Source organism: Cryptomeria japonica, chromosome 8 (genome assembly GCF_030272615.1).
Source record: "Cryptomeria japonica chromosome 8, Sugi_1.0, whole genome shotgun sequence".
Lineage (NCBI taxonomy): Eukaryota > Viridiplantae > Streptophyta > Pinopsida > Cupressales > Cupressaceae > Cryptomeria > Cryptomeria japonica.
In genome coordinates this window covers 75,819,532-75,845,697 of record NC_081412.1, presented here as the reverse complement: position 1 = coordinate 75,845,697, position 26,166 = coordinate 75,819,532, and the positions used below count along the sequence as shown (strand labels likewise).

Here is a 26,166-nt window from a genome sequence, read left to right as displayed (position 1 = left end):
ATGCCAATCCAAACAGGACACGCCACCACCAAAAAATGGAAAGCACCAACTCACTAGACTTTTCATCGATGTTTGTGCCTCACCACCCTATCATCTCGGCTCTTTGTCGCCCTCGTCGGTCTAAGACACAACACCCATCTCTTCTCATGTTCGGCCTCTACCTTGGTCTATGCAATGACAACCTTTAGCACTTTAATTTTTGTGTACAACTTCAGAGCGTCCCATCCCCTTCTAGCCTCCTGCCTGCGATGAAACTTGCACATTCCCTTTGCCCACTAAAGAGAGGGGAATAAACCTGTATTGCCACCATTCACTTCAGCCTCCAATCCCTCACAAGCATCAAACCCCACACTCAGCTCCGCCCATTCCAGAAATGAGTCCATCCCTACCAGAAAATCTTCATGTACAACTGTTTGCATCACCTTCTTTACTGTGGTCGTGTCTTCTCCCAGCTCCAAACCCCAAGCCATGATGAGGGAGAAAACATCCATTTTAGTTTTAAATCTGAATTTGAGTTGACTGAAAGCCCCCCCGACCACAATAGTTGCACTCTAGGCTAACAATTCGTCTGAAAAATTGAAAATCTTTTGCAATTGACCCATGGTAATTTCCCCAAAGAAAGCATAAACTCGCCTCCTGCTTCGAAGAGTGAAGTTGGCCTCCATGCACGCTCCACTTCCCACACCACCTCTCACATTAATGTCTGTAACCTTCTCAAAGCTCTGCTATAATTGTTGTTATTGTCTCAATGAAGCCTCGAGAAGGAAAAGAATGAAATAAATGCCAACTCATAAAATTAAGAACATCATTAGCAAGTCACCTCGCTAAACTCAAATGCCGCACCTCTCTCACATTCTTCCAACAACTGTACACTCAATCCACTATGGCATTAAATAAAGCCACCCGCTTCCTCCTCAAAGTAGACATTTCAAAAATCTTCCCATCTAAAATCATCCACTGCATTAAATGTGAGAGCCCACTTGGATAGAATATATGCCTCAACATTGCCAATACGTTTAACATGGCTTAATTGGAAATCCTCAAAATGCTTCATCTCTTCGAGGATGTTGTGGATCCAACCTTGTAAATGCCATGCCTCAATTCCTTTCTTCATTAATGCCATAATGATAATTAGAGAATCTCCCTCAAAGTGCACTTTCCTAACGCCTAACATCTTACACATCCTAACGGCTAGTAGCTCTGCTATCGCTTCAGCCAAATTATTTGAACCATCCATCAACCTCTGAGCACCTATAGCCAAATTTTCACCCTTCCAATTCCTCACAACTACCCCTGCCCTTGAAGGTGGACTAGGTTGCCTTTAGAGGCCCCGTCAAAATTCACTTTCCACCATCCCTCCAAAGGTCTCTCCCATTCAACAATCGAATCATCTTGTTTGGTTTGAACCCAACTAAGCCCCTTAACTTGCCTACCTCAATCAATTTTATTTTAAAGGATAATAGAAAAACATTTTATACACGTAAGTTGGTTATTCATTATACTATTCAATTAATATAAATTGTTTTAAAAATAGATTATTAACTAAGTTTTTTGAACTTAAAAATTGCTATCTAATTTAATTGTGACATGCATAAAGATATTATATTTAATTTTGTTAGATATTCTAAATGAACATATTTTTAATTCAATTTTAAATTTTATGTTTGATGATTTAATAACTTTCTATAGAGACGTTCATTTTTCTTTAAAAGAAAATAATTTTCATTGAGTACACATTAGTTAATTATTCATTATACTATTCAATTAACGGTAATTGCTTTAAAAATAGATTATTAACTGATTTTGTTGAACTTTAAAATTATACTTTCTAATTAAATTGGGACATGCATAGATATATTATCTTTAATTTTAGATAATTTGATAAAATATAATTTCAATTCAATTTTTAATTCTAAGTTTGATGGCTATCTTCGACAACTTTCTATAAATGAAAATATTTTTTCTTTAAAACAAAATAAATTAATGTTAATTAAGGTTAGAGTTAAGATCGAGGTTGGAAACACATTGGCAGATAAGCTAGCCAATTTAAGGGCAGATGGAACAAATAGAGCTACATCATCAACACACAGGCATTCAGATCTAGATACTCACAGGCAGACAAAAATTGAGACATAAACAGTATATTCACAACACATTCACATGTAGAATGGAAGGTATATATAGGTACATGCGCAGATAGAGATATATATGTACATATACAATTTTGTTTATATAATTATATGTGTCCATGTGCATATATATGAGCAGAGACATATATAGATGCACATATGCATATATAACTATATATGCAGGTATATATGGACATATATATAGTTATAAGCGCATGTAATACCTATCAATAGAAGACTTAGAGCAAAGACTACTCCCTTCTATAGATGCAAAAGAATATAAACAAGGTATGGTGGTAGGCATTTAGGGTTTAATACAGACAAGAAGATGTCATTATTGCATACAATACATACTCAGACATATACATATTCACAGTCACATAGAGATATACATAAATACCCATATATATAGACATGTATATACTCAGAGGCAAAATATGCAAAACACGACCTAAATCCTTAGCAAACCGGAGACACTGTGATATAAGACAAAAAGAGAACAAATGACAGGGCGATCAACAATCTCAAATTCGATACGACATGACAGAATTGGGATGACACCTTCGCAAATGTGACAGATACACACATGCTCATTTGCACACATATAGCAGGATTAAATATCCAAAAATATACTTACATGCATATATATGCACATATATACGGATATACAAGTATGGATATAGATATATATCCATATAAGCATATATATTTGTAGATATATGCATATGAGTGCATGTATGTATACATAACCACATATATACATATATAAATGCAAATACACATAGATGTTTGTAAATATAAATGCATAAAGACATATACATATATGCTTACACGTACATGGACAAAAATTGAATAGAGCAAATATATACCTACATAGGAACATAGATATATATGCCCCCCCCCCCCACACACACACAAATATATATTAGCACATAAACTAATATACCTATATAAAAATGATTAAACAACATCAACCAGAAATCATCATGAAGATACTGCTCGATTGCTTGAGTAATCATGCACTGATAAGGCAAGGGAGTAAGGCGAATCTACAATCATGAAAAAATAAGCATCATTCTCCTAGTCATACAACATGACATTTTGGGAAGGGAAATATGTCAGAGTTATCAACAAGCAATAATATAACATACTGAAGGGCAGATATGTAACATCATGAGACTCGCCTGGCACAACCGGGGTCACAATTTGTAATACCAACTCTATTGGTTGCCATAACTAGTATATCTTCGCATAGGAACACATAACTTAGCTCTGCCTAAAAATGGATTCCGATATGTGTCTCTGCCTTGAGAAGTGTGAAATGTCCTTCATTGGAGAAATCTCTAACAAGTGATGGTCGGTTATCTTGAGAATGGAAGATGATTTGGTCATACATGCGACCAAAAGGATTCTGGGTGATGAGATTATCCTCTCGGAAGATAGGAAACGAGTTAACAGTAGCATCCCAACAGGGTTTACAACAATATTACTTACAATGGGAGAAGGAAAAGCAGTCACAGTCACATTATGCATGTTGATTTTCAAAGAAGAATACTTGGATAACCTGGAAATGGCGATAAAATGTGTGGATGACAATCTAAAAATACCTTTCTCGAAAGATTACTCCAAAGTGGTGGAAGCCATAGATAAGGATGAGGTGCTCAATGTAGAATTCAAAAGGCCTATTCTTAGTAATAAAGATCAAAGACTCTATCGTCAAAGACAAACAAAGATTGTAAGAAGCATTGCATTCCTTAAGCAATGGCTTGGAGTGGTAAAAGAACAAAAAGGGGAATGGTGGGTGAGTTATATGATAGAAGAGGGACGAACCCCGTTCCAGGCTGATAACCCCACCGAATCACAGGCCTCTAGTATGGAAGTTGCAGATGACAAGGAAGAAGATTAAGCTCCAGTTGCATAGTTTTTTGCTATTACTATTATAACGAATCTTATACATAGAGATATAGGATCTGTAGTTAGAACATGGTACATAGTGAACTGTTTATTTTCTTTGATATAAAATACATAGAGAAGGGCAAGATACTCACTGTATGACAATATCAAAACATATAGTTTAAAACTAATTAGGTTAAGATTATAATGAGGATGTTTCATGAAGTACTTTAAGGGTCTGGCATATTGGTTTACTTCAACATTTATACTTAAATAGATATTAATCTCGAATATCACAGTAAGAGTCTAAAGGACAGGCTAGATAGGTTTAGTATCAATCCTTTGTTGACCAGTGTTTACACTTTTGATATTATTGTAGACTGGGTAATCTTTCATAGTATAGCCAACAATTTCTAATGTTGACTTAATTTGAAAGAAACACAGTCTATAATAACAGTAGGGGTGAGTATACATAAATAATATGGGCTTTTATTTTTCTCTTGGCACTAACAGTTAACATAGTGGTTTTGCAGAAGAATGTTTTGGAAATTTGTTTTGCAGGATAAGCAGAAGGTGACAAATATGGCAATAGGGAACTTGGAAAGTTGGACATAAATACACCATCCCATGTAAATCAAAGATTCTACCTATGAAGAGCTTTTTGATAAGCCAGAATGTAGAACCTATAAAAGGTCATATGTAAATTAAATGTTATTAGTCTGACTCGACCTATGGTACTGGGCAAGGTCGAAGGTTTTCTCCTCTTCGCTCTTTCCTACCGGCGCCCGCACTGAGCGGAGATTGTAACACTTTTTATTAATAAAATACAACTTAGGCCTTTTTACCGAAAAAAAAAGATCGAGGTTGGATTTTAATTAAGGTTACTTTGTTAGTGTTAGGATTAATAATATTAAGGTCATATTTAACCTATTAGAATTAGAATATACATAGAGTTTAGATTAAAATTAGGTTTAGTGTTAAGGCTAGGATAAATAAAATTAGTTATGACCTTAATCATAATGTTATATCCTCAATCCTAACACCAACTCTAACCCTCATTATTTTAAAGTCTTGCATGTGTTGGGTTAGGATTAGAGTTTGAGTTAAATTAGGGGTTTTGATTAAGGTTATGGTTAGTGTTGAATTAGTGTTAGGGTTCTAGGATAAACCTTGAGGACAAGGTTGTGGTTGTGGTTGGGTTTGGGGTTTAATTAGGGTTAGGGTCATAGTTTATTAGGGTTATGATTAATATTCTAGGTGAAAGCTTGGGGAAAGGCCAAGTTTAGGCTTGGGTTTGGTGTGATGGTTCATTTAGAGTTAAGGTTAAAGTTAGGGATAGATTAGGGCTATGGTTATCAATACATTTGTTAAATTTGTTATAATTAATGCCTTACATTGTTAGGTTAGGGTTAAGGTTAGTGTTAAAAAGTTATAGAATAAACTTTGGTATCAAAGTTACTATTTGCATTAAGGTTGCACTAGGGTTTAGGTTGAACAAGTTTAATTAAGATTAAAAATAGAATAAGGATTGTCATTACAACTAGGCTAAGTGTTAGGTTTAAGGCTAGGGTTAAATAGGATTAGGTATCAATTAGGATTATAGAAGAAATCTTTGAATTAGGGTTATATTACAAATACTGTTTCAATAGCATTAGGGTTAATATTAGATTAAGGTTAAGGTTAAGGTTAGGATTCAATTAGGATTAAGGTTAATGTTAGATTAGGATTCAATAAGGGAAAATATTTTATTTATGATAAGGTTTGAATTAGGGTTATGGTTGGGGTTTAATTTGGGCTATAGCTAAAATTAGAGTTAGGGTTAAATTGTGGCTAGGATTAATGTCAAGCCATGGTCTAACTAATTTTAGCAATATGGTTAAATTAGGGTTAGATTCAATATTGGAATATGGCTAAAGTTAGGGTTAGAATACAAATTAGAGATAGGATTTGGATTATGGTAAAATTAGGGTGAGGTTTCAATGGGTTAGGGCTAAGATTAAGGTTAGCGTTCAAATTCAGTTGTAGCTTAATAAGTGTTAAAGCTAGGATTTATTTAAATTAGGATTAATATTCAATTAATGTTATCAATAGGTTTTAGTAATGACTAGAGTTTAATTAGTGTTAGAGTTAGGGCTATGATTCAATTAAGTTAGGATTTAGTTAGTGTTCAAAAAGTGTTGATGTTATAGTTCAATTATGTTAAGGTTAGAATTATAATTAGAAATAAGAACTTCAATTAGGGTTTGAAGAGAAATCTTTAATTTAGGGTTAGGGTTAGGGTTAAAATAAGGTTAGGATTAAGGTTTAATTATGATTATGGTTTGAATATTATTAGGGTTAATATTAGGTTAGTAAGGTTAGGGTTAGGATTAATGTTAGATTAGGGTTCAATAAGAGTTAGGGCTAGGGCTCAATTAGAGGTAGGGTAAAATTACAGTTCTAAGAAAAATATTTGAGTTGGGATTAATATATGTTTAGGGTTTAAATAGGGTTAAGGTTAGAGATTAATTATGGCAAGGGTTAATGTTGGATTAGGGTTTAAATAGGCTTAGCATTAACGATCAATGAGGGTTAGATTTAATGTTAGATTAGGTTTAAGGTTAGGTTTAGAATTGAAATTAAAGATATGATTAGGGTTAGAGATGAATTAACATTAGGATCAATGTTACATTAGGGTTTAAATAGGGTTAGTGTCTAGATTTAATTGGGGTTAGATTTAATATTAGATAAGGGTTAAAGTTAAGGTTAGACTTAGAATTAGATATATGATTAGGGTTAGGTTTCAATAAATATCATATATATTAAACCTAATATTTATTTATAAGTAGATCATTGTAAATCAAATGTTAAATATTTTTATTTTGATTTTTCCTTCAAATAGTCTAAGTGATTTATTAAACGATTTCACGTCAATTCAATTACAATAAAATATAAATATGCTAGTAATCAAGCATTATGGACAAATTAACATCTTGTAATGCTGGATAGACACTGCCCACAATGACCAAGGTACCGAAGAGACCCTACAATTTGAAACCAGCGGGTAATTCAAATTTGTGTAAAAATCAATACTCAAAATATTTGGCTATCCAATCAGAACCGTCCATCATGCAGCTCCTGTTTTATCTACGTCATCGATCCCTGCCACGCATTTTGAGCAATCGCATCCGTTGAATATATATCGTAGGGTTCAGACAACCTTAAAATAACAGTGCACGGATTAGGCCGACAGATATGTTATTAACGTTTCGTATTAATACTCAATCAAAACCCTCTAACTTGTCGGAGCAAAACACAAAGAAGAAAAATCTAAAATCAGAACTGGTGAGCCACCTGAGGAAAATTCTTCTCTACAGGTTTGTCTTTACCTTGATTAGTTTAGGTACTCACAAAATCTCCTGGGTTTTGGTTTGGAAATCCCTTAAATTCTGAAATTTCTAGGGTTTTGTTATAAGTTCAACGTTAGATCTGTCAGCCTTCCTTTTTTCTGGGGTTTGATACTGTTTGTTAGTGTTTTATTGTTGAATTCTTAAAATAACGATCCGAGTCCTTATGTTTTTCCGTATTTTTTGTTTTGTTTTTTCTTGGGAAAAAAGTAACAAAACCCGATGTTTTTCTAGGGTTTTTTTTTTTTTTTTTTTTTTCGGTTGAAATTTGTGAAAATCAATCAAAATCCTATTTCACTTTTTGAGAGTTCTATTGATCTTTAAAATTGTTTAGGTTGCGCGGTAGCTCTTAGGGTTATGGTGTAAGGTTTGGTTAAAATTCTTTGGAAATCCAATTTTTTGATCTTTAACCTTTTCCCTGTTTTGTTTTTAGGTGAAAAATGTCGGGACGCGGAAAGGGTGGAAAGGGCTTGGGAAAGGGAGGAGCGAAGCGGCACAGGAAGGTTTTGAGAGATAATATTCAGGTAAATAAAATGACAATCTAGGAAAAAATATGTTTGCAAACTTTTTTCGAAAGTAATTGTAGATTTTTATCTTTCATCCGTTTTCCTTTTAGGGTATTACCAAGCCTGCAATTCGGCGGCTTGCCAGGCGAGGAGGAGTGAAGCGTATAAGCGGGCTTATTTACGAGGAAACGAGGGGCGTACTCAAGATTTTTCTGGAGAATGTGATAAGGGACGCTGTTACGTATACGGAGCACGCCAGACGCAAAACTGTCACTGCCATGGATGTTGTGTATGCGCTTAAGCGGCAGGGAAGAACCCTCTATGGTTTTGGTGGTTAAAATGTGAAATTGATGAAGGGTAAGGGTTGTTCGTAAAAAAGAAGTCTTGCTTTCAAGAAATGGTTTTTGTTGATATGGGCTATTTATCTTTTCATTTAAATTGTAAACGAGAGGGTTTTGCCCCAAATTTTAGTGGTTCAAGCTGAATTTGATTTTGGTACCAGACAATTTGGGGGGTTTTGTGCCCTAGATTTATCTGATATACAGTACATTTTGTGTACGTTCTGTATGTTGAATTTATTCTACTTAGGAGCTTTTTAGAAATGTTATTTTTAAAATAAGTTTATAACTTTATTATCGATGCACTGTAAAAATTGGAATCAGTGGGGCACCAATTAGTGAGTATTCTTTATTTTGGGTGATTTAAAAACATTTTTTTTCTGGAAAAACTGGAATCGGTTGCACCAATTATTGAGTATTCTTTATTTTGGGTGATTTTTCTAGAACTTTGTAGTACCTATATGTTTCTACTTGGGAAGAGCTGTTGCTGCGTCTATATGGGACTTTGGTAGTTTAGTTTATTAGTCTATAATGTTTTTTTTTTTGAAGTGTGAATAGTATTGCAGTTCATTCACACAGGGCAACTACATTTACCTTTAATGGTGTTTGCCTTGTAAAAGCAGCAAGGATTTGAAATCAGATTAAATTGATTGGAATTGGTGAACAAATGATGAAATTAGATTCAAATTGTGAAAAAATTGAATTGGTGAACAAATAATGAAATTAGATTCAGGTTTTGGAAAAGGAAAATTATGTAAAGGAAAGAGAAATGATTGTTCGGAAATTTCATACAATTTGATAATGCATGTAATAGGTGTGTGAGTTATGATTGTTCCTGAAAACTAGTTTTGTGCATCAACACAGCAGATGCACTAGTATTTTTGGCACTCCATTGAGAGTGAAAGCTCTATATATCAGTGCAAATTGGTCTACTGTTGAATGTTAACTTGGGTTGTCCAAGTTTTAGCAGTTTGTTGACACCTTTTTGGTTAGATAGTGATTGCAATTAATCATTATCACCATCGACCTTGTTGTCTTTATTGAAAGAATGGACAAAAACTTGTAAGAACGGGGTGGTTCAATTTGGGGAACTCATATCTTCAATTTAGGCATGGGCTGGCTTCCTTCTCAAACTTGTGCAAAATGGTGGTATTCATCATTTCGCGTGGTATCTTTGATTGCCAATTATTTTGATTCTATTATCATTTTGTGCTTACCTGGTTTGTGCATGTTTAGCAAGATTTTCAGGCTTCAAGATTAGCCCTATCTCAAGATATGTTAAGATTTTGCATTTGTTATCTTGTTTTCATTATGATGATAGAATCTCTTTGCAGTGTTGAATGCGTCTCACCATTAATGTAACCTTTTGGAGTATCTTTGAAAAAGAGCTGAAGGATGATACTTGATACCTTAGCATTGGTTGGCTGTCTTGCTTTTGGGAGGTATTTTTTATTTGTATATTCCTCAAAATAGCTCGTTGATGTGTGCAATCGCTTTAGTTCAAGTAGTTCATCTGAATTGTCGTTCAACTCGTGAGACATTGGAGTCCTTATTCATGGATAAGGAAATGTGATAATCAAGTAGTTAGTCTCTCACAATGAGTAACATTGCGACATTATCTTTTTACAATCAGAACCTTAATATTTGGGGGTAAATGCATATTCTTTGAGTCAATAAATAATGTTACGATAGCTTGCCTCTTGGGAGTTATTGTTTAATTTTTGCTGTATATGTACAAATTGAAAACAAATTTTATTTGAGATATCATTATGGTATGCGAGTTAAGATGGTGTAAATGTATTAAGATAACATGAAAGACTTATACTTCTCCAAGAAAAATTCTTACTAGAAGATATATTGACCTTGTCTTCAAAAGGAGATTATTTCTCCAAGAAAATTTTTAAATTTCTTACTAGAAGATATAAGGGAGAGGGACTAGTAGTTGTTAGGGCTAACTTTGTTAACATGTTGTTGTCACATGGAATATTGTAAGACCTATGGACACTTTACTATCTACAACAAAGGTTTGAAGGTGTGATTCATCATGCAAGTCATTAAAATAACATGTCTAGTGTGAAGTGATAAAAAATGACTTTTTAAAGATTTAACCAAAACTTAATCTAAAAATCCCTAGATGTTGAATGAAAAAATATCATTTGTAATTAATATTATATTGTATTTTTATGTAAAATATAACTTATATGAAACTTACATGGACTAGATACCTATTAGTAATCATAAATGTGTTATCTCTAACTTTTTATATCCAACATTAAAGGATGAGTAATTGAACACAAACAACATATTATGATATAAAATAAAACTTATATATACAAAGGGACCAATTGTTTAACACAATATAAAATAAAACTTATATTGTAAGACTTTTGTTTTTGTTTTAGAAATGTAATATGGACACTTTACTATCTACAACAAAGGTTTGAAGGTGTGACTCATCATGCAAGTCATCAAAATAACATGTTTAGTGTGAAGTGACAAAAAAATGATTTTTTAAAGATTTGACCAAAACTTAATCTAAAAATCTCTAGTTGTTGAATAAAAAATAATCATTTGTAATTAATATTATATCGTATTTTTATGAAAAATATAACTTATGAAACTTAAATGGACCAAATACTTGTGTTATCTCTAACTTTTATATCCAACACCAAAGGACTAGTAATTGAACACAAAAACAACATATTATGATATAAAATAAAACTTATATGAACACAAAGGGACCAATTGTTGAACACTTAAATCTTTAGACAATCCTTCACATTTCATGGAGAAAAACAAAGTATTTTGTGTGTTCACCTTTTATATTTGTGATAAGACATTATTAATATGAAATACTCCAATGCATATACATTGTTACCCCAATAGTTGTACACAAGAATAATATTCTTTCATTATGATAACAATACTTGTTTAAGTGAGTCTTATTTTATAAATGACACTTATAGTGGATAGCTATGATATTTTATTTGAAACAAAAAATTGATCTATTTCATTTGTTAATTAATGTATTTATGCCCTTTTTATATAACATTTATAGGTTCTTTTATGTTCAAGTATTGGTCCATTTTGATCAACATTTGACATTTTTTATATTTACATGTGGATTATTTATTTACATTATATAGTATAAATATGTGGCAAGATTGGATATTATATGCACAATTGTTATAATGACTATTGGACCTTGTACAACTATTGGTCCCTCTCCCTTACATTCTCTTAAAAAATACAAAGGGACTTAAAAAAAGTCTTCAAATTTTTTGATGATTATTAAAGGATGTTTGATAATATCAAATTTGATTTGTTCTTTGATTGTTAATTTGAGTTGAGGTTGTTGAAGGGAAAATAAAAATCAAAAGTTGTTGAGAAAAAAGTTATAGAACCAAAGTGATGAGAATCATATTCTTAATAGGGGAAAAATGCTAAAGATTCAAAGTGGCATGAAAGTGAGCAAATCAATGATAAATAATAGAAAGATGCTAACAATTGTGTGTATCATTCAAATACTATAGAACCAAAGTGGCAAGAAAGTGATCAAATCAATGATAAAGAATAGAAAGTTGCTACCATGTAAGTTTAGTGTAAAAATTGACTTTACCAATTGTACGTATCATTCAAATATTGGAGTTCAAATTGATGAATGTGAAGGGTTCAAGATAGAGTAAGATGCACCAAATTGTGAACTATCCCTAAGTTGTGAGCCATTGATGAATTTTTGAGAGTAGTATTATAGATAGATGTGCATTTAAGGATAATATTTGTATTGACTCTAAATATGAAGGTGATGAGGATAACTCAATAATTCATATTCCAAAAGTTGGTGAGTGCTTTGATTATAATTTGAGGTATGAAACTAATACTATTAGTAGATGTTTGATGTTTCATACTTGAGCATTACAAATTGCTTATCATGAAAAAAACATTGCAAGGAGGCTAAAAGGATTTAAATGTGTGTATGTTAGACTTTGGGACTTGAATGATATTTTGAGATACATTAAGAGAAAATTTTAGACTTTGGGACGAATGATATTTTGAGATACATTAAGATACCATCACTATTGATTATCTTACCATCCCATACAACTAGATAAGAAGAAAATCCACATTGACCATACACAAGCATAAAGAAAATGATTTGATTGATCACATGGTTCAATGTTTGTAGTTTGAGTCTACAAGGGACCAATGGATGTCACCACCTACATTACCATGACAATAGAGCAATTCAAAATCTAGGTAAGCAAATTTTGGATAAAAGTGATTATCCAAATTTGAGTGCAGTAGCATATAACATTGTGATTAAGAATGAATTAAGAAATTATAAATTTATTTGGAAAGAAAATTACCTAGTGGAGGGAATGCAAACTATCTCATCACTTGGAAAACATCATGGTTTTCATTTTGATATTCAAGTGTATCCAAATCAACATAGCACAATGTTTAGTAATATGTTCCCAAAATCACTATGAGATTAAGGGTTGCAACATGCCATAAAGTTGGAAATTAACTGTATCATGAGTCTACATGGGAGAATGATATCACATACTTGGGTCAAGTCACTAGTGCTTAGGGCATACATAAGGCATTGGAGGCCATGTTTATTGTGTATCCTAATTATTGGCTCAGTTGTAATTGAAATGATTTTTGTTGATGGAAAGGAAATAGAACTAGAAGGGATTATAGATAAATATAAACTCTCACAACAATCATTCAAATATTCAATAATAATGAAGGAGCAAGCTAAGTCATTGGAAATTCCCCACCTATCGGGATCAATAACAATGGTTTGGCAAAAAATAACTCAAAGTGCAGTATTGAGTCATGAGCTGTTAGAATTCGTCAAACTTGATGATTTATGTCAAACCATGATATGGGGATCTCTTGAGGATGAGAGTTTTCAGTGCATTTGGGTATTTGAAATCAAAGACAAGAAATAAACTAGATTGGAAAATTGTTTGAGGCAATATATAAGTAGGTATGATGTTGAGAGTTTTCCTTATGAAAGGGCACTAACAATCTGGAATTCCATTTGTGAGAGGAGAGGGTTGTGAAACACTTCAAAGGCCAGTAGTAGTTATGGTGGAGAAAATGTTGAATTTAAGTGGAGGTATGTAGATCCAATGAGATGGATCATAGGATGAAGAAGAAACTACAAAACAACTTAAGGGGTTAGATTTCAATTGACATTTCAAATTGGATGTCATTGACGATTAAAAAAAATCATTTTCTAGGTATTTATATATTTTTACTTTAATGCAAATTGAATCCTAGATTCTTATAGGCTATTGCAAAATCCAAACTATAATTGATGATATTTTATATTTATTATTGTATAATAGAATGTTGACATGCAATTGCAATTTTCAAAATTTTCATTTCATTGTAGAACTTAAATTGTAAACATTGTTTTCAAATTTCATTTATTAAACACAATTTTTCAATTTGTGTGATATTGATGTGCATTATGTAAAAAATAATCTTTCCACAAAATAACTCTAATTCCTTAATATCATTGCACATTTTGGAGACTGGTAGAACCTCTGTAAATTTTTTTTGGTTCTCTACCCAGGTAAAACCCTACCCCAAGTTTGCTTGTCTCAAAATCAAATCCTAAAGCCTTTGGTTTATGTTTTGAAGTTGACCTGAGTTTATTACATCTAGCAACACCTTACGAGTCCATGTATGTTGATTTGTTCACAATGTGGGCCACCATGCCACATCGAAGAGGCAGGCTTGTAGACTTAAGGTGATCTCGCATCTTAGGCTATCTGTGAAATGATGCTCAAATTTGGGCCATCAATCAAAGACAAAGATGCATGACTTTAAAAGATAGATGACTTTGAGTCTTTGACCACAATGATGGGCTCACGAGCTTAAACTAGCAAGCATGTTTTGCTAATTGCACGTAAATCTAGGTCATAGATTTGAGTAAATGCACATGGTTGATAAACTTTAAGGGTTTGCGGTCATTTGAATACCGACCTCATCCCCTAGAGACTGGTGGATCCAATAGTTTTAATCTTAAGCTTAGCCGAAATTGAGATAAGTGTCACATTTTTTTTTCGCATTGCTCAAGGATTTAATATCTCAACTTTATGAAAGCAGTCACACCTCTAGTTTAGCAAATGCTTTAATGTAGTATATACATATTTTTCTTCTGAAAATAGGTGTGTGAGTATTCATGACCATTATCAAATCATCAAATATCAACGACAAAGGTTCAAATTCGGGCTTAAGCTCTGATAGAACAAAATTTGTACAAAGCATGACCCGAATTGAGACAAGTGTCATCTTTCTATTGTATCGTGAGTGCCATAGTGATGAATTATAATTGGTTGAGTCACAAGTGTTTGAGGCCCTTTCTCATGTGGGACCGACCTTTAGGTCCAATTTTAGGATTAAGTTCCAACAAAACAAAGTTCATACAAAGCGTAACCGAGATTGAGACACCTGTCAAGATGGACCCACCTCGGAGCAAAGCTTTTAAAGTTCATTAAAAACACATTATCTTATTTCCATTGGATTACATTACTTAAGTCTAACACATGTTCTTGAAGGCGGTCCGACCATCAAAATGGTCTATCTTATATTCATATGGTGGGTCATAGTAACAATATGCAATCATGCGAAATAACGTTGGTGAAAATCAACGCTACGAAGAATGAATTAATTGCAGGTTGTTTTGTGCATATGGGCCTTAATGACCATCTCTGTTGATATTACTGATCGGATAGCTAAGAACTAAGAAGAGTCAATGTACATTGTAATTGAAGGAGTTTGATCAATTACAAATTTACAGTTAACTGCAAGGGTTTGATTTTGTGTAGGGTGATAACAAGTAAGTTTTATTTCGAGGTCACATATTGTTCATTTCTATTTGTGAAAGGGTATTCTCATTTTTCTAGGGATTAGTTTTTGAAAATGTATGGTTTGAATGCTAAAGAATTGTTAAATTCTATAATTTTTTTTTGAATATTCAATTTTCTCGGGAAGCCTAGTTTTTACATTTTTTTAAAACCCCAATTTTTATTAATATGGGTGGAAATTAAAGAGGAGCTAATAATAAGAGGGCCATGGATGAAGATATTATTGCTCAATTGCTTAGATCCTCAAAATGGGGAAGACATACCTAGGGTACGGGTATTGTATCTAATGGACTTGTGAACAAGGCAACATCTTGTGGGGATCCTTACTTCCCAATTAGTAGATGAAATTTGTTCATATATTCTTACAAAAAGTGTAGAGCCCCAATGCCAATGAACAATGCATGGAGATTGGATTTGGCAAAGCTTGTCGTCCCGAATGTTTTTGTCAATGTAGACCTAATTAGAGCAGTGGCAAAAATCTACAATCAAGACACCAGGTTTGTCTACATGCACAAAGGTTTTTTGTTGGCCGGGTTTGATAGGGGATCTATTTGTGAAACGTTTATGTTAAACCCTAGTGCCCACATCCCTATTGAATTTATATCTCCAAGGAGGGAATACGAGAGGGACAAAGGTAGCTTCAAGGTAAAATGAATTCCATTACATAGAAGGGAGAAGAAGGATGAGAAGGCTATTTCATTTTGGAGGAAAAATGTTGAGCCCTTTGATTATCAAATTTTTGAGAATTATTTTATAAACATCTACTTTGCAGTTTTCTAAGTGTTGGGAATCGATGTACATACCAATATGCCTATGCATTTGATGATGTTGGGTATTGATATTCAACACACATATACCAACACCTTTTTTGAATTTGCCTCATTCATTTCTAATGGCATTCACAAAGCCCTTCTGGATATTAATTAGGATAGCCCTATTGTTTATTTTAGGTGGTATTCTTTATTGTGCCATATTACTTTGTATGGTGGAAGTAAGAGTTGGCAGGGCTAGAGCTGAAGTTGAGAAAGGTAGATGAGCAGAGTAAGAGTTTGCTGATTCAAGAATGGATGTACTTATGGGGCATTCATTGTGAGAATTCCAATTATGTCATATTTGAGGAATTCTTTCTTAATATTGTGATGCAAAATTTGGGTTGGCCGATCAATTGGAGATTATTTGATAGGGTGAGGAGATTTTTGAGGCTGCTTGAGAAAGCGCTTGAGTTAGGAGTTAATCATAATTGGGGAGACTAGTTTTTCTACCCTGCGTACACTATCATAAGAGTTTATGGTGCACCAGTTAAACCCTATGTTTTGCCAAGAGATGTACCAGATAGAATTGCTTTATTAGAAATCATTTGGCAATTTAATGAGTTTGACAAGATTCATTTAAGAAATAACAAGAAGGGCTCATTCATCCCACCAAATCTACATTTCTCTGATTTTGAGATCACAGGAAAATAAGGATTGGACTTGATATATTTTAAGTTATTGCCATATCAGATGGCTTCTGAAAAATTCAAAAACTATGATTCAAAACACTTCATTCACCACACCAGGGATGGGGTTAAATTGAAAGGATTCAATCATGAATAGGATCTGATTGAGGTCTTAATCTGAAATGTTGCTTCTAATGTAGAGGTTCAGAGGAGAAGAGAGATATGGGTTAAGGTAAAAATGGGAGATGAAAAAATGAAAATGATTGACCCAACATACAAAGGGGCACACACTGATTTGAAGGACATGTATCATGATAAAATGATCATAAAATTCGAAATAGGAGGAGAGGAAGAAGACACTATCAGATCTTTGACATGCTTTACATTAATGTCTGATGATAAGTTTATGCAATCCATGGAATTTAGGGACTTTATCCTAAAGAACAAAAAGGAGCATTTTTCTAACATGGTCAGAGAAAGGTTGGCATTGGTGATTCATGAAGTTAGTGAGATTTATAACCGAAGTCTTAGAGGAAGTTAATTTTTATATATCGAAGATGACCCCTAAGTAGGCAAGGCATATTGTAAGGAATAGTGGATGTCTGTTACAAGAAGGATGGGACATCTCTTTGACAATTGTATTGGATTCCAAAAGAAGGGAATGTTCAGACTTCCAAGCTTTACCAATTGAAGTGTAAGCTCAGGAGTTGTATTTTGGATCATGTTATAGCCCCTAATATGAGGCACTAGCAGTGGTCAATATTTTTAATGACCATAAGCATCAGGTTACAAAGAAGGTAGGAGATCTTACTAGCAACTTGGTTGTTACAGGGTCGAGTGACACATTTGCAACACAAGTAGTGTACAATTAGGAAGTTGTTGACAAGATTCAAGCTAATTTTAGTAAGTTGAAAATTGTCAATAAAAAATTGGTTGCAGAGTATTATAAGGTGGTGTCACTCCTCCCTTCTCCATATGCTAGTTCTACTTCCTCTGCTCCATCTTTCTAGCCACTGATGTTAGATGCTTCAAGTTCAATTGAGGAGGTAAAGGCCCTCAAGGATGAAGTAGCAAGGTTGAAAGATGAGCTCAAAAGGAGAAAATAGGTTTTAAAAAGGCCAATAGATGATTGAGAGAAAAAGGGTTAGTAATTTGTTTGAGGAGTATAAGGTGGTAACGTTTAGGAGCTCCCTTCTCTGTATGCTAGTTCTAGTAGTAGTTCTACTTGCTCCTTCGTCTTCCCAGCCATTTTAATCTGATGCTTCAATTTTAGTACATAAGATAAAGACCCTCAAGGAAGAAGTAGCAAGGTTGAAAGATGAGCTCAAAAGGAGCAAAGAGGCTAAAAAAAGGTCATTAGATGATGGAGAGAAAAGAGTAAGTGATTTGCTTGAGGAGAATAATAAGGTTGTTTCACTCCCCCCTTCTCCATATGCTAGTTCTAGTTCTTCTTCTAGTTCTCTTACTTCTTCATCTTCCCAACCATTGGTGTTAGATGCTTCAATTTCAGTTCAGGAGATAAAGGCTGTCAAGGATGAAGTAGCAAGTTTAAAGATGAGCTCAAAAGGAGCAAAGAGGCTAAAAAAAATCAATAGATGATGGTGAAAAAAGAGAGTGATTTACTTGGGGAGTATAATAAGGTGGTGTCACTGTCAAACCCTTCAGAATCCCTGTCACTAGTGTTAGATCAATATATTTTAAGCGAGTTGATTATAAAATTGCTAAACCACGTGACATCCAATGTCATTGGTAGTGCCGAAAAGCTTAAGGAGTGTTATAAATGTTGGCATTATGTGAACTGGTATGAGGACATAATGATATGGTATGTTGTTATTGATGTCAATATGTGATATGAAGTGAATCGGTATGAGAAGAGAGAACCGACATATGTGTGAACCGGTATATATGCCAAAGTGAAGCGGTATATTTGTTCAAGGTGAATTGGCATGTCAAGGTGAACCGGCATGTAGTTATGGGAACCGACACATGGAAGCATTGTATGACTACCGGTTGGTAGGTAGTTTCCACTTCAGGATTTTCGGTTGGAGTATCTCAAGCTTGTGTGACTCAATCGGTGATCTTTGTGTGATGAGTTAGCAGTGCAACAAAGATAAGCTCATGTTGCCACTTCAACCTTGTGCGCATGAAGGATATTGTATGAAGGAGATTATCCCTATCTACCTTGGGAATGTGTGAAGTTTGTTAAATGGTGATAATGCGTGATGGGTTATCAGCCGCCATGAAATCAGTGGATAATGAACGATGGAGAATGTTTTGAGATTTATTCAAGATCTGTTGCATTTAATATAGTATGTTCAATGGTCAGGATCGACGTTTGAATTGCTTAACCTAACAGGTTTAGGGTTTAGGGTTTATGCTACCGACTTGTCTGTTTCCTATAAGGTCGATGTTGTGTTTCTTTCTAAGGTTGTTGGCAAAAGTTGTATGTGTGTATCCAAGGGAAGTGATACGTGACTCTTGCCAAACCAAAGGAGAGAAGAGATACTTGCAAAGTGAATGTGCGGAAGGTGAAGAGGAGCCAAAGCGGATCTGCATTAGCATTAAGTGCTGTTACCAGATCATTGTAATTCCTGTTGATCTTTAACCACTTCAACAGTTGTGAAATCCCTTAATAGGGTAGCCTTAACTGGCTTGATGCAAATCCTTTAACAGGGTAACTCGAAGTTATTGAGTTCTGGGAAGCTATAGAGCTCTGGAGATCCTTTAGCTATTGAGTTCTTGAAATCCTCTAACAAGGTAACCCTAACCGGGTTTAACCCTTAACTGGGTATTGTAGCCATCCCTTAACCAGGTGATCCATAACAGGATCGATTCCTAGAAGAACCTATTGTAATGTCTTTAATAGGACAAGGCTCCTAACAGAGCGGACTTCCAAAGAGTTCAAAAATAAGCTTGTGGGTATTCATCCCCACCTTGGTTTTTCCCAGTTGAGTTTCCATGTGAAAAATATGTGTGTCATGTGTGATGCTTCTATCTTGTGATGCTTTGTCACTATCTATCTAGCATGTGATGGTTATGTGTTTTATGCCTGTCAATAAAACATGTTGAACTAGCTGTTATTATATTTCGATGATAGATTACCTGTTTATGCATAAGGGTGAAATGGTAATGTTGTTTTGAGTTGAGTGGAAAGCTAAGTGATCAACCGGTTAATGCTTGTCTTAGTCACTCTTGACTTTACCGGTTGCAGTTTGTATATCAAACTGGTATCACTGTTTACCAGTCATTTGAAGTGTCTGTTATCGAACCGGTTTTGGACTATGTTTTTGTCTGTACTAATTCACCCCCCCTCTCAGTACCGGTTTGGTACTATTCATTCATCATTGAGTTATCAATAAAACATTGAGAGATACAATCAAAGTCCATGAAGAGGTACAAGTGAGATTGCCATGCTTCCAAAAAATTTGGTCTCCTCAAGTTAAATTTCTAAAAGTCTTGCTTGATCATGCAAAATTTGATGAGTTGGGAACCATTCTCCAAATTTTGCATGATCAAGCAAGACTTACTATTAGATGAGATGCTTGCTATTTTGACAACAAAAGGTAAGTTGGTAAAATTTTCTTACTGGAAGATTGATTTTTTTCTTACTATTTGTTTTGCTACTCATAGAATTAATTTTAGACACCTAAAATTGTCCTGTCTAATTAAATAAATCTTTATTTATTTGATTAATTCATTTATCCTCTTCTAAGCCTTTCCTCATTTAAATAAATACTTTTATTTATTTAAATTATCCTTTTCCTAAACTAAATAAATATTTTATTTATTTAATTGATCCCACTTCCTCTATTAATTAAATAAATCTTTATTTATTTAATTGATTCATTAGCATTTTCTACCCATGATACATGTCATTCATATCTTAATTCTTCTCTTACCTACCACCTTTATCATTTAATTATTTCCTCTACCTACCCTTTAATCCTAGCCGACCATTTATCTTTACACCTCTTAATCTTATCCTTCCATTTCTTACAGTGTTCTCTATATAAGAGGATGCCCTCTTCCTTTTCAACCCTAATCACCTAATCAATGCGTCTAATCAATCCAACTAGCTAATCAATGCATCTTAACACTCATATGCAATCAAGCCTTCTTGCGATCAAGCTATCAACCAAAACCCGTTCTTTGTTGAGCTCTTGTGCACACAAAATTTGAGAGCAAATATATCAAACAAGATCAATGGAGATAGGGGACAATGGAGAATGAAACCTTACTTGACATGTGAATGGTAATATTGCTTTATTTTGTTGATTTGCATGATCTTAGGTATCTCTTTTGGTATTGGTGAATGTTTCATTGTAGGACCTAGATTGTTTGTGGTTGGATCTTTATAGTTTTACAACAGTTTATCATCATCAATTTTTACCGTATACACTAATAATGATGGTGTTATAAACTTGAATATGCTAAATGTTACACTAGACAAGCTTTATTGCATTGAACATTCAATGGGAAATCTTTGCACTGCTTTGAAGATAGTGATAGGATGTTTAGGTCATGACAGTTACAATGATCATGTGACAATGGTCAATCAATTTCTCCAGCCTGAATTTGGAACAAAACAAAATTTTCCTCCATTGTAATTGTAATTTTATGTTTGAAAGTGAGTAATATATATAATTATATTTTACCAATAGCAATAGCATAAATTATTATTTGTTTTCATGTTTGGATCTCAATATAACCAGTTTCATCTTATTTATTTTAGAAATAGTTTTCATGTCATATGAGAAATACATACTTAACTATTTTTGTAAAACCCAACCCAAATATAAAAAAATGGGTTTCAATTTTGTATTGATTTTCCAATTAATGAATACATAGAAGTATTTCTAATTTACAAAGTACAATATCTATTTCAAAGCCCAAATAACAAAAATGGGTTTCACTTTTGTATTGGTTCTCCAATTAATTAACACATAGAAGTATTTCTAATTTATAAAGTACAATATCTATTTCAAATTAACAAGTTTACAAATTATATATCTAACCCTTGGTAATTGCTAGTCTAGTGGAAGTGGATCATCTAATTAGATTTTGTAGCATGCTCCACTGTTGATTTGATGGAGTCGGAAGTTATTTTAACTTATTATATTTGACTGGGAAATCTGTTGACAATTCATAACTGATAGTGAAAATTGACTCGAATGTAACAATCAATGATTCAATCAACAATTTGATAGAATCCAATTTTTTTGCCTCATCTACATTCAGAGGAATATGGTCTAAATCATTTCTCATCTTCTCCTCAATCTTTTTCAACAAATTAAAATTGACAATGTATCTCTCAGATGTGTCAGAAAGCCATGGCAAACCAAGCTTTGTAAATAATTCAACTTTTTTATGTAGGCTCCACAACGTTTCTTCAACCTGATCCAAAGATTCTTCATTTTCACGTAGATTATAATATTTTTGAATCATATTTGATACCTTTATTGAGGCATAAATGCGGTTCTGAATATCTTTCCATGCCAATTCACTATCATTGCATGTGTAGAGTTTTTGTAAGATTTGAGTACTCGTTTTATCTTTTGATTTCAAGTCTTTATTGTCCATAACATATTGTTTGAGCTTCTTATAATGTTCCATCAGATTGTCCAATAATGAAAAAAAATGAAACAATTTATCAACCATCTACATTATTTCCTCCCAAATATTTTGTTTTATATGTCTTATTGTTTGACTACATACTTCAGATAGTCTTTTTCTACAAGATTCATTTACCTCCCATTCTTTCATTAGGCCCGTGGTCAGATCTTCATTGGTTTGTTTCAAATTGTCATTGTCTGTAATTGACCTCCTTTTTATTGGCTTGGTCCCTTGTGGCACTGGCTTGCACTAGGTTTTGTTCTAATTTTTTTCTTTTGGCTCCTTCATTCTCATAATTCTTCTTCATTTCATCTAACTTTGCCTTGAGATTACTCAATTCCACCTATGCCTAATCATTATCTTGGCTTGCAAATGTAGAGCCATATTTTGTTATCCTATTCTCTAAATCCTTACTCTTGTTATTTGCTACTTTTCTTTATGCTTTCTCATTTGCTAGGTCTGCCTTCATCTTTTCTATTTGAGTCTACAATTGAATTTTGGCTCTCTCTAGCTTTAGAAATTATGTGTACACCACTTGGTTGTTCCTTTTTGATACATTGATTTTGTTACTATTCTCATTCTAGAAAAATCTATTTGGATAGTGCTCATGTCATATCTAGATGGATCCATCTAATGCTTTGGTTTATTGTTAACTCTGGGCACTAAAATCATGTATTCCATGGTTTCTTTATCTGGGATAAATTTAGGAACCACCTTGGTTGCTGCGAGCTCTGAAGTAACAATAATATGCTCTAACAATTGCTTCTTTCCTTCTTTATACGTATCTTTTTTTTTTTCATCTCAGATTCAAATTGTGTGCAATCAAAACCTTGGATTGCTGAAATAATCGAATGCTTGAATGGAGAAACAAAACTACTTATAGTCATGGTCATACTAAAAATTGGACTTGGAGGGGTGACTTGTGGAAATAATTCTTGTGGACTTGGATCTACCATAATCTTTTGCTTCTTTGGAATGCTTTGTTCACTAAGATCCTGTAGTTGTTCAATTTCCTCTAGAGTTGGCCTCTTCTGACTATCATTGTGAGGTTGTGGAATTCAAGTTTGAGCAAAAACAAATTGATTTGGTCCTTCTGCCATTGTTTTCCCTTTAGCAATTTTAATTTTACATTGTTATGGTGCTCCGATTCTATTTTTATCATGCACATCTCTAGGGGTTACTTTTGGTACATAAAAAGTTCCTTATGCACTAGATCCTAACACACCACCATCATAACCCATTTTTTCAACAATTGCTACCCCTAAAGAATCTTTTTCTTTTGTGGCTTCATTTGCAGAGGGTCAATACCCTTATTTTACCTGATCAGTACCTGAGCATTGCATTTATGGAAAAAAAAACCGCATTTAGTTTTATTCGAGTTCTCATAAATATTGCGGTGTTTTAGATCTTATTCATTCTGATGTGTTTGGTCATGTAGATGTTCCTTCCATTGAATAATCCACATATTATGTTTCTGATGCCCTGCTAAATGGACAAGGTTAGCAAATGACAAACAACACAAGACACACAAGAAAATCGTTAGTGTTATTCAATCAAAAACTAATCTAAACAGGCATATCAAGAGAGACACTAAAATCATGCTAATATATCTAACTAATGAAACAAAGATAATGAGGCATCTCCAAATGCCTCTTAGCATGTTCTTAGCTCCTTCTCCCTTGTTCCTCTCCTCTCCAAGTTCCAAAATAGTGTAGCTCTCAACAACTTTTTGCACTATGGATGCTTATGGAGGATTGAGATTGAAATATTGCTCTAAATGTTAATAAAGAAGCTAATATTAAGCTATTGATACTAAAATGATTGATTTTATCCAAAATGACAAGATATTAGTTAATTATGCTAAAATGATCTCTTAAAATGCCTATAGCTTAAATGCATACAAGTTTTCAGGATTTGGATTATGAAGAAATGGGCTTTATTTATAGGGAAAATGGAGCAATGGATGGTTGAGATTGAGTAATCTCAACAAGGGTCAGGATTGAATGATTTCAAATCCATGTGAGGGCTTTCAACCCAATCCCAGGATGACAAGTGTCAATGTGAGATAGGTTGGGAGGGAAGGGAATAAGCATTAAATGCTTGATATGACCTTGGGATTTAAAGTCAAGGTTAGTTGAATGAATAAACTCTTTATTCAAAGAATAAAGCTTTTATCCAATGGATAAATTCTTGTGCAAATGTGAAATGGATGAATATGGTCAAAACAATAAATGTTTGGGGGGACAAGTTTGAAATAACAATAATGTTTGGGGGGACAAGTTTGAAATAACCATAAATGGTTATGTAAGAGCCATAAATGGTAATGTAAGAGCCATTAGTGGTCTTGGAAGACTTTGGGGGTTAATTTGTTGAACACACAAAGCATTAAATGCTTTTCAAAGACTTTGGAGTCTTTGAGAAGTGACTCCATTTTGCTTAGGAATGTGACAATAATTAGGGGATGGATTAGGCTAATTAGGAAGGGATTAGAAGAATCTAGAAGGGGATTAGATTTTGCAAGTGGATTTGGTGGGTGAGGGAAAATAGGATTTTATTAAAAATAAATTAATTTATTTCAATAAATGTGTGCAAGTTGCATTTGTAGGAAAATGCAAGTGGGGGGGGGATAATGATTTAAATAAATGTTTTTATTTAATTTATTTAAAAGAGGAATAGGGGGATTTAATTAAATAAATAGATTTTATTTATTTAATTGATTGGAATTTGATTTAATGAATGAATTAAAATAAATTGAATAATTTATTTAATTAATAGAAGAATGTTTGGGGATGAATTAATTAAATATTAATTTAATTAACTGATGGCTAGTGGATTTTTAATCAAATAAATAGCGAATATTTATTTAATTAAGCTGGACAGATTTGTGTGACTACATTTTCATTTATTGATGATTTTAGTACAAGAACATGGGTATACTTTCTATAGAGTAAATATGAAGTTTTAAGTCTATTTAAATAAATTAAAACAATGGTTGAATTCTAGACTAGAAAAAAAATAAAATATTTGAGGACTGATAATGGCAGTGAATTTTTCTCTAATGATTTTGATAGATTATGTAAAGACTATGGTATTAATAGACATAAGACAACTCCATATTCTCTACAAAAGAATAGAGTTGTAGAAAGAATGAATAGGGCACTGATGGGGAAGGCTAAGAGTATGTTGAGTGGTATTGATCTAGAACAAAAGTTTTGGGTTGAAGTTGTTGCCACAATTTGCTACCTTATTAACAGGTCTCCTACATCATCTCTTGTTGATAAATGCCTATGGAGGCATGGTCAGATCACAAGATTTCATTGAGACATATTAGAGTTTTTGGTTGTGAGGCATATCCACATGTGCCGAAGGAGAAGTGAACAAAGTTGGAGAACAAGGTTATGAGATGTATCTTCATTAGATATAATTATGGTGTGAAAGGATACAAGCTTTGGGACCTTGTTGCACAAAAGGTAATGCATAGTAGAAGTGTTATTTAAAAAAAAATTTAAGTCTCCTTCTGTTACATTGCAACCATAATAGACCAAATAACACTTCACCATAACTCTTTACAAACTCCAAATTTCCCTTCACAAAGTCACTATGCCTCATAGGCTACAAACATCAATTAAGGACTCAATGCATCACAAGACTAAAAAAACATTGGGAAAACATTAGGTAAATTAAATACAATATATACACACCCTTGGAAACCATCCAAACCACTAGTTATTCGAACTACTATGCTATCCACACCATTAGGCCTAGACTGTAGTAACCCTTCAAATAGGAACCATCCTTCACAAATTTTTAATAAAACCTCTTATACAAACTATAAAAACACATTTGAGTACCCATTTGGCTTATTTAAAACATATCAAAAATTTAGGTAGGGTTGTTTTGAAACACAAGCCTCAAATATTTGTTGTCCTCTGTTTCCTAAGCCTAATTAGGCCACTTTTACAAAGCAAACCTATGA

The 26,166-nt window shown here is 33.4% G+C and overlaps 1 protein-coding gene across 1 annotated transcript; it reads left to right on the top strand.

Annotated features, from left to right (window-relative positions):
• Positions 1 to 7,223: 7,223 nt before the first annotated feature.
• On the top strand, positions 7,224 to 8,551 carry LOC131046373 (histone H4). Its single transcript, XM_057980113.2, has 3 exons — positions 7,224 to 7,378; positions 7,842 to 7,932; positions 8,025 to 8,551. The coding sequence occupies exons 2-3, from the start codon at positions 7,849 to 7,851 to the stop codon at positions 8,250 to 8,252; spliced, it is 312 nt and encodes a 103-aa protein (XP_057836096.1). The 5' UTR covers positions 7,224 to 7,378; positions 7,842 to 7,848; the 3' UTR covers positions 8,253 to 8,551.
• The last annotated feature ends 17,615 nt before the right edge of the window (positions 8,552 to 26,166 follow it).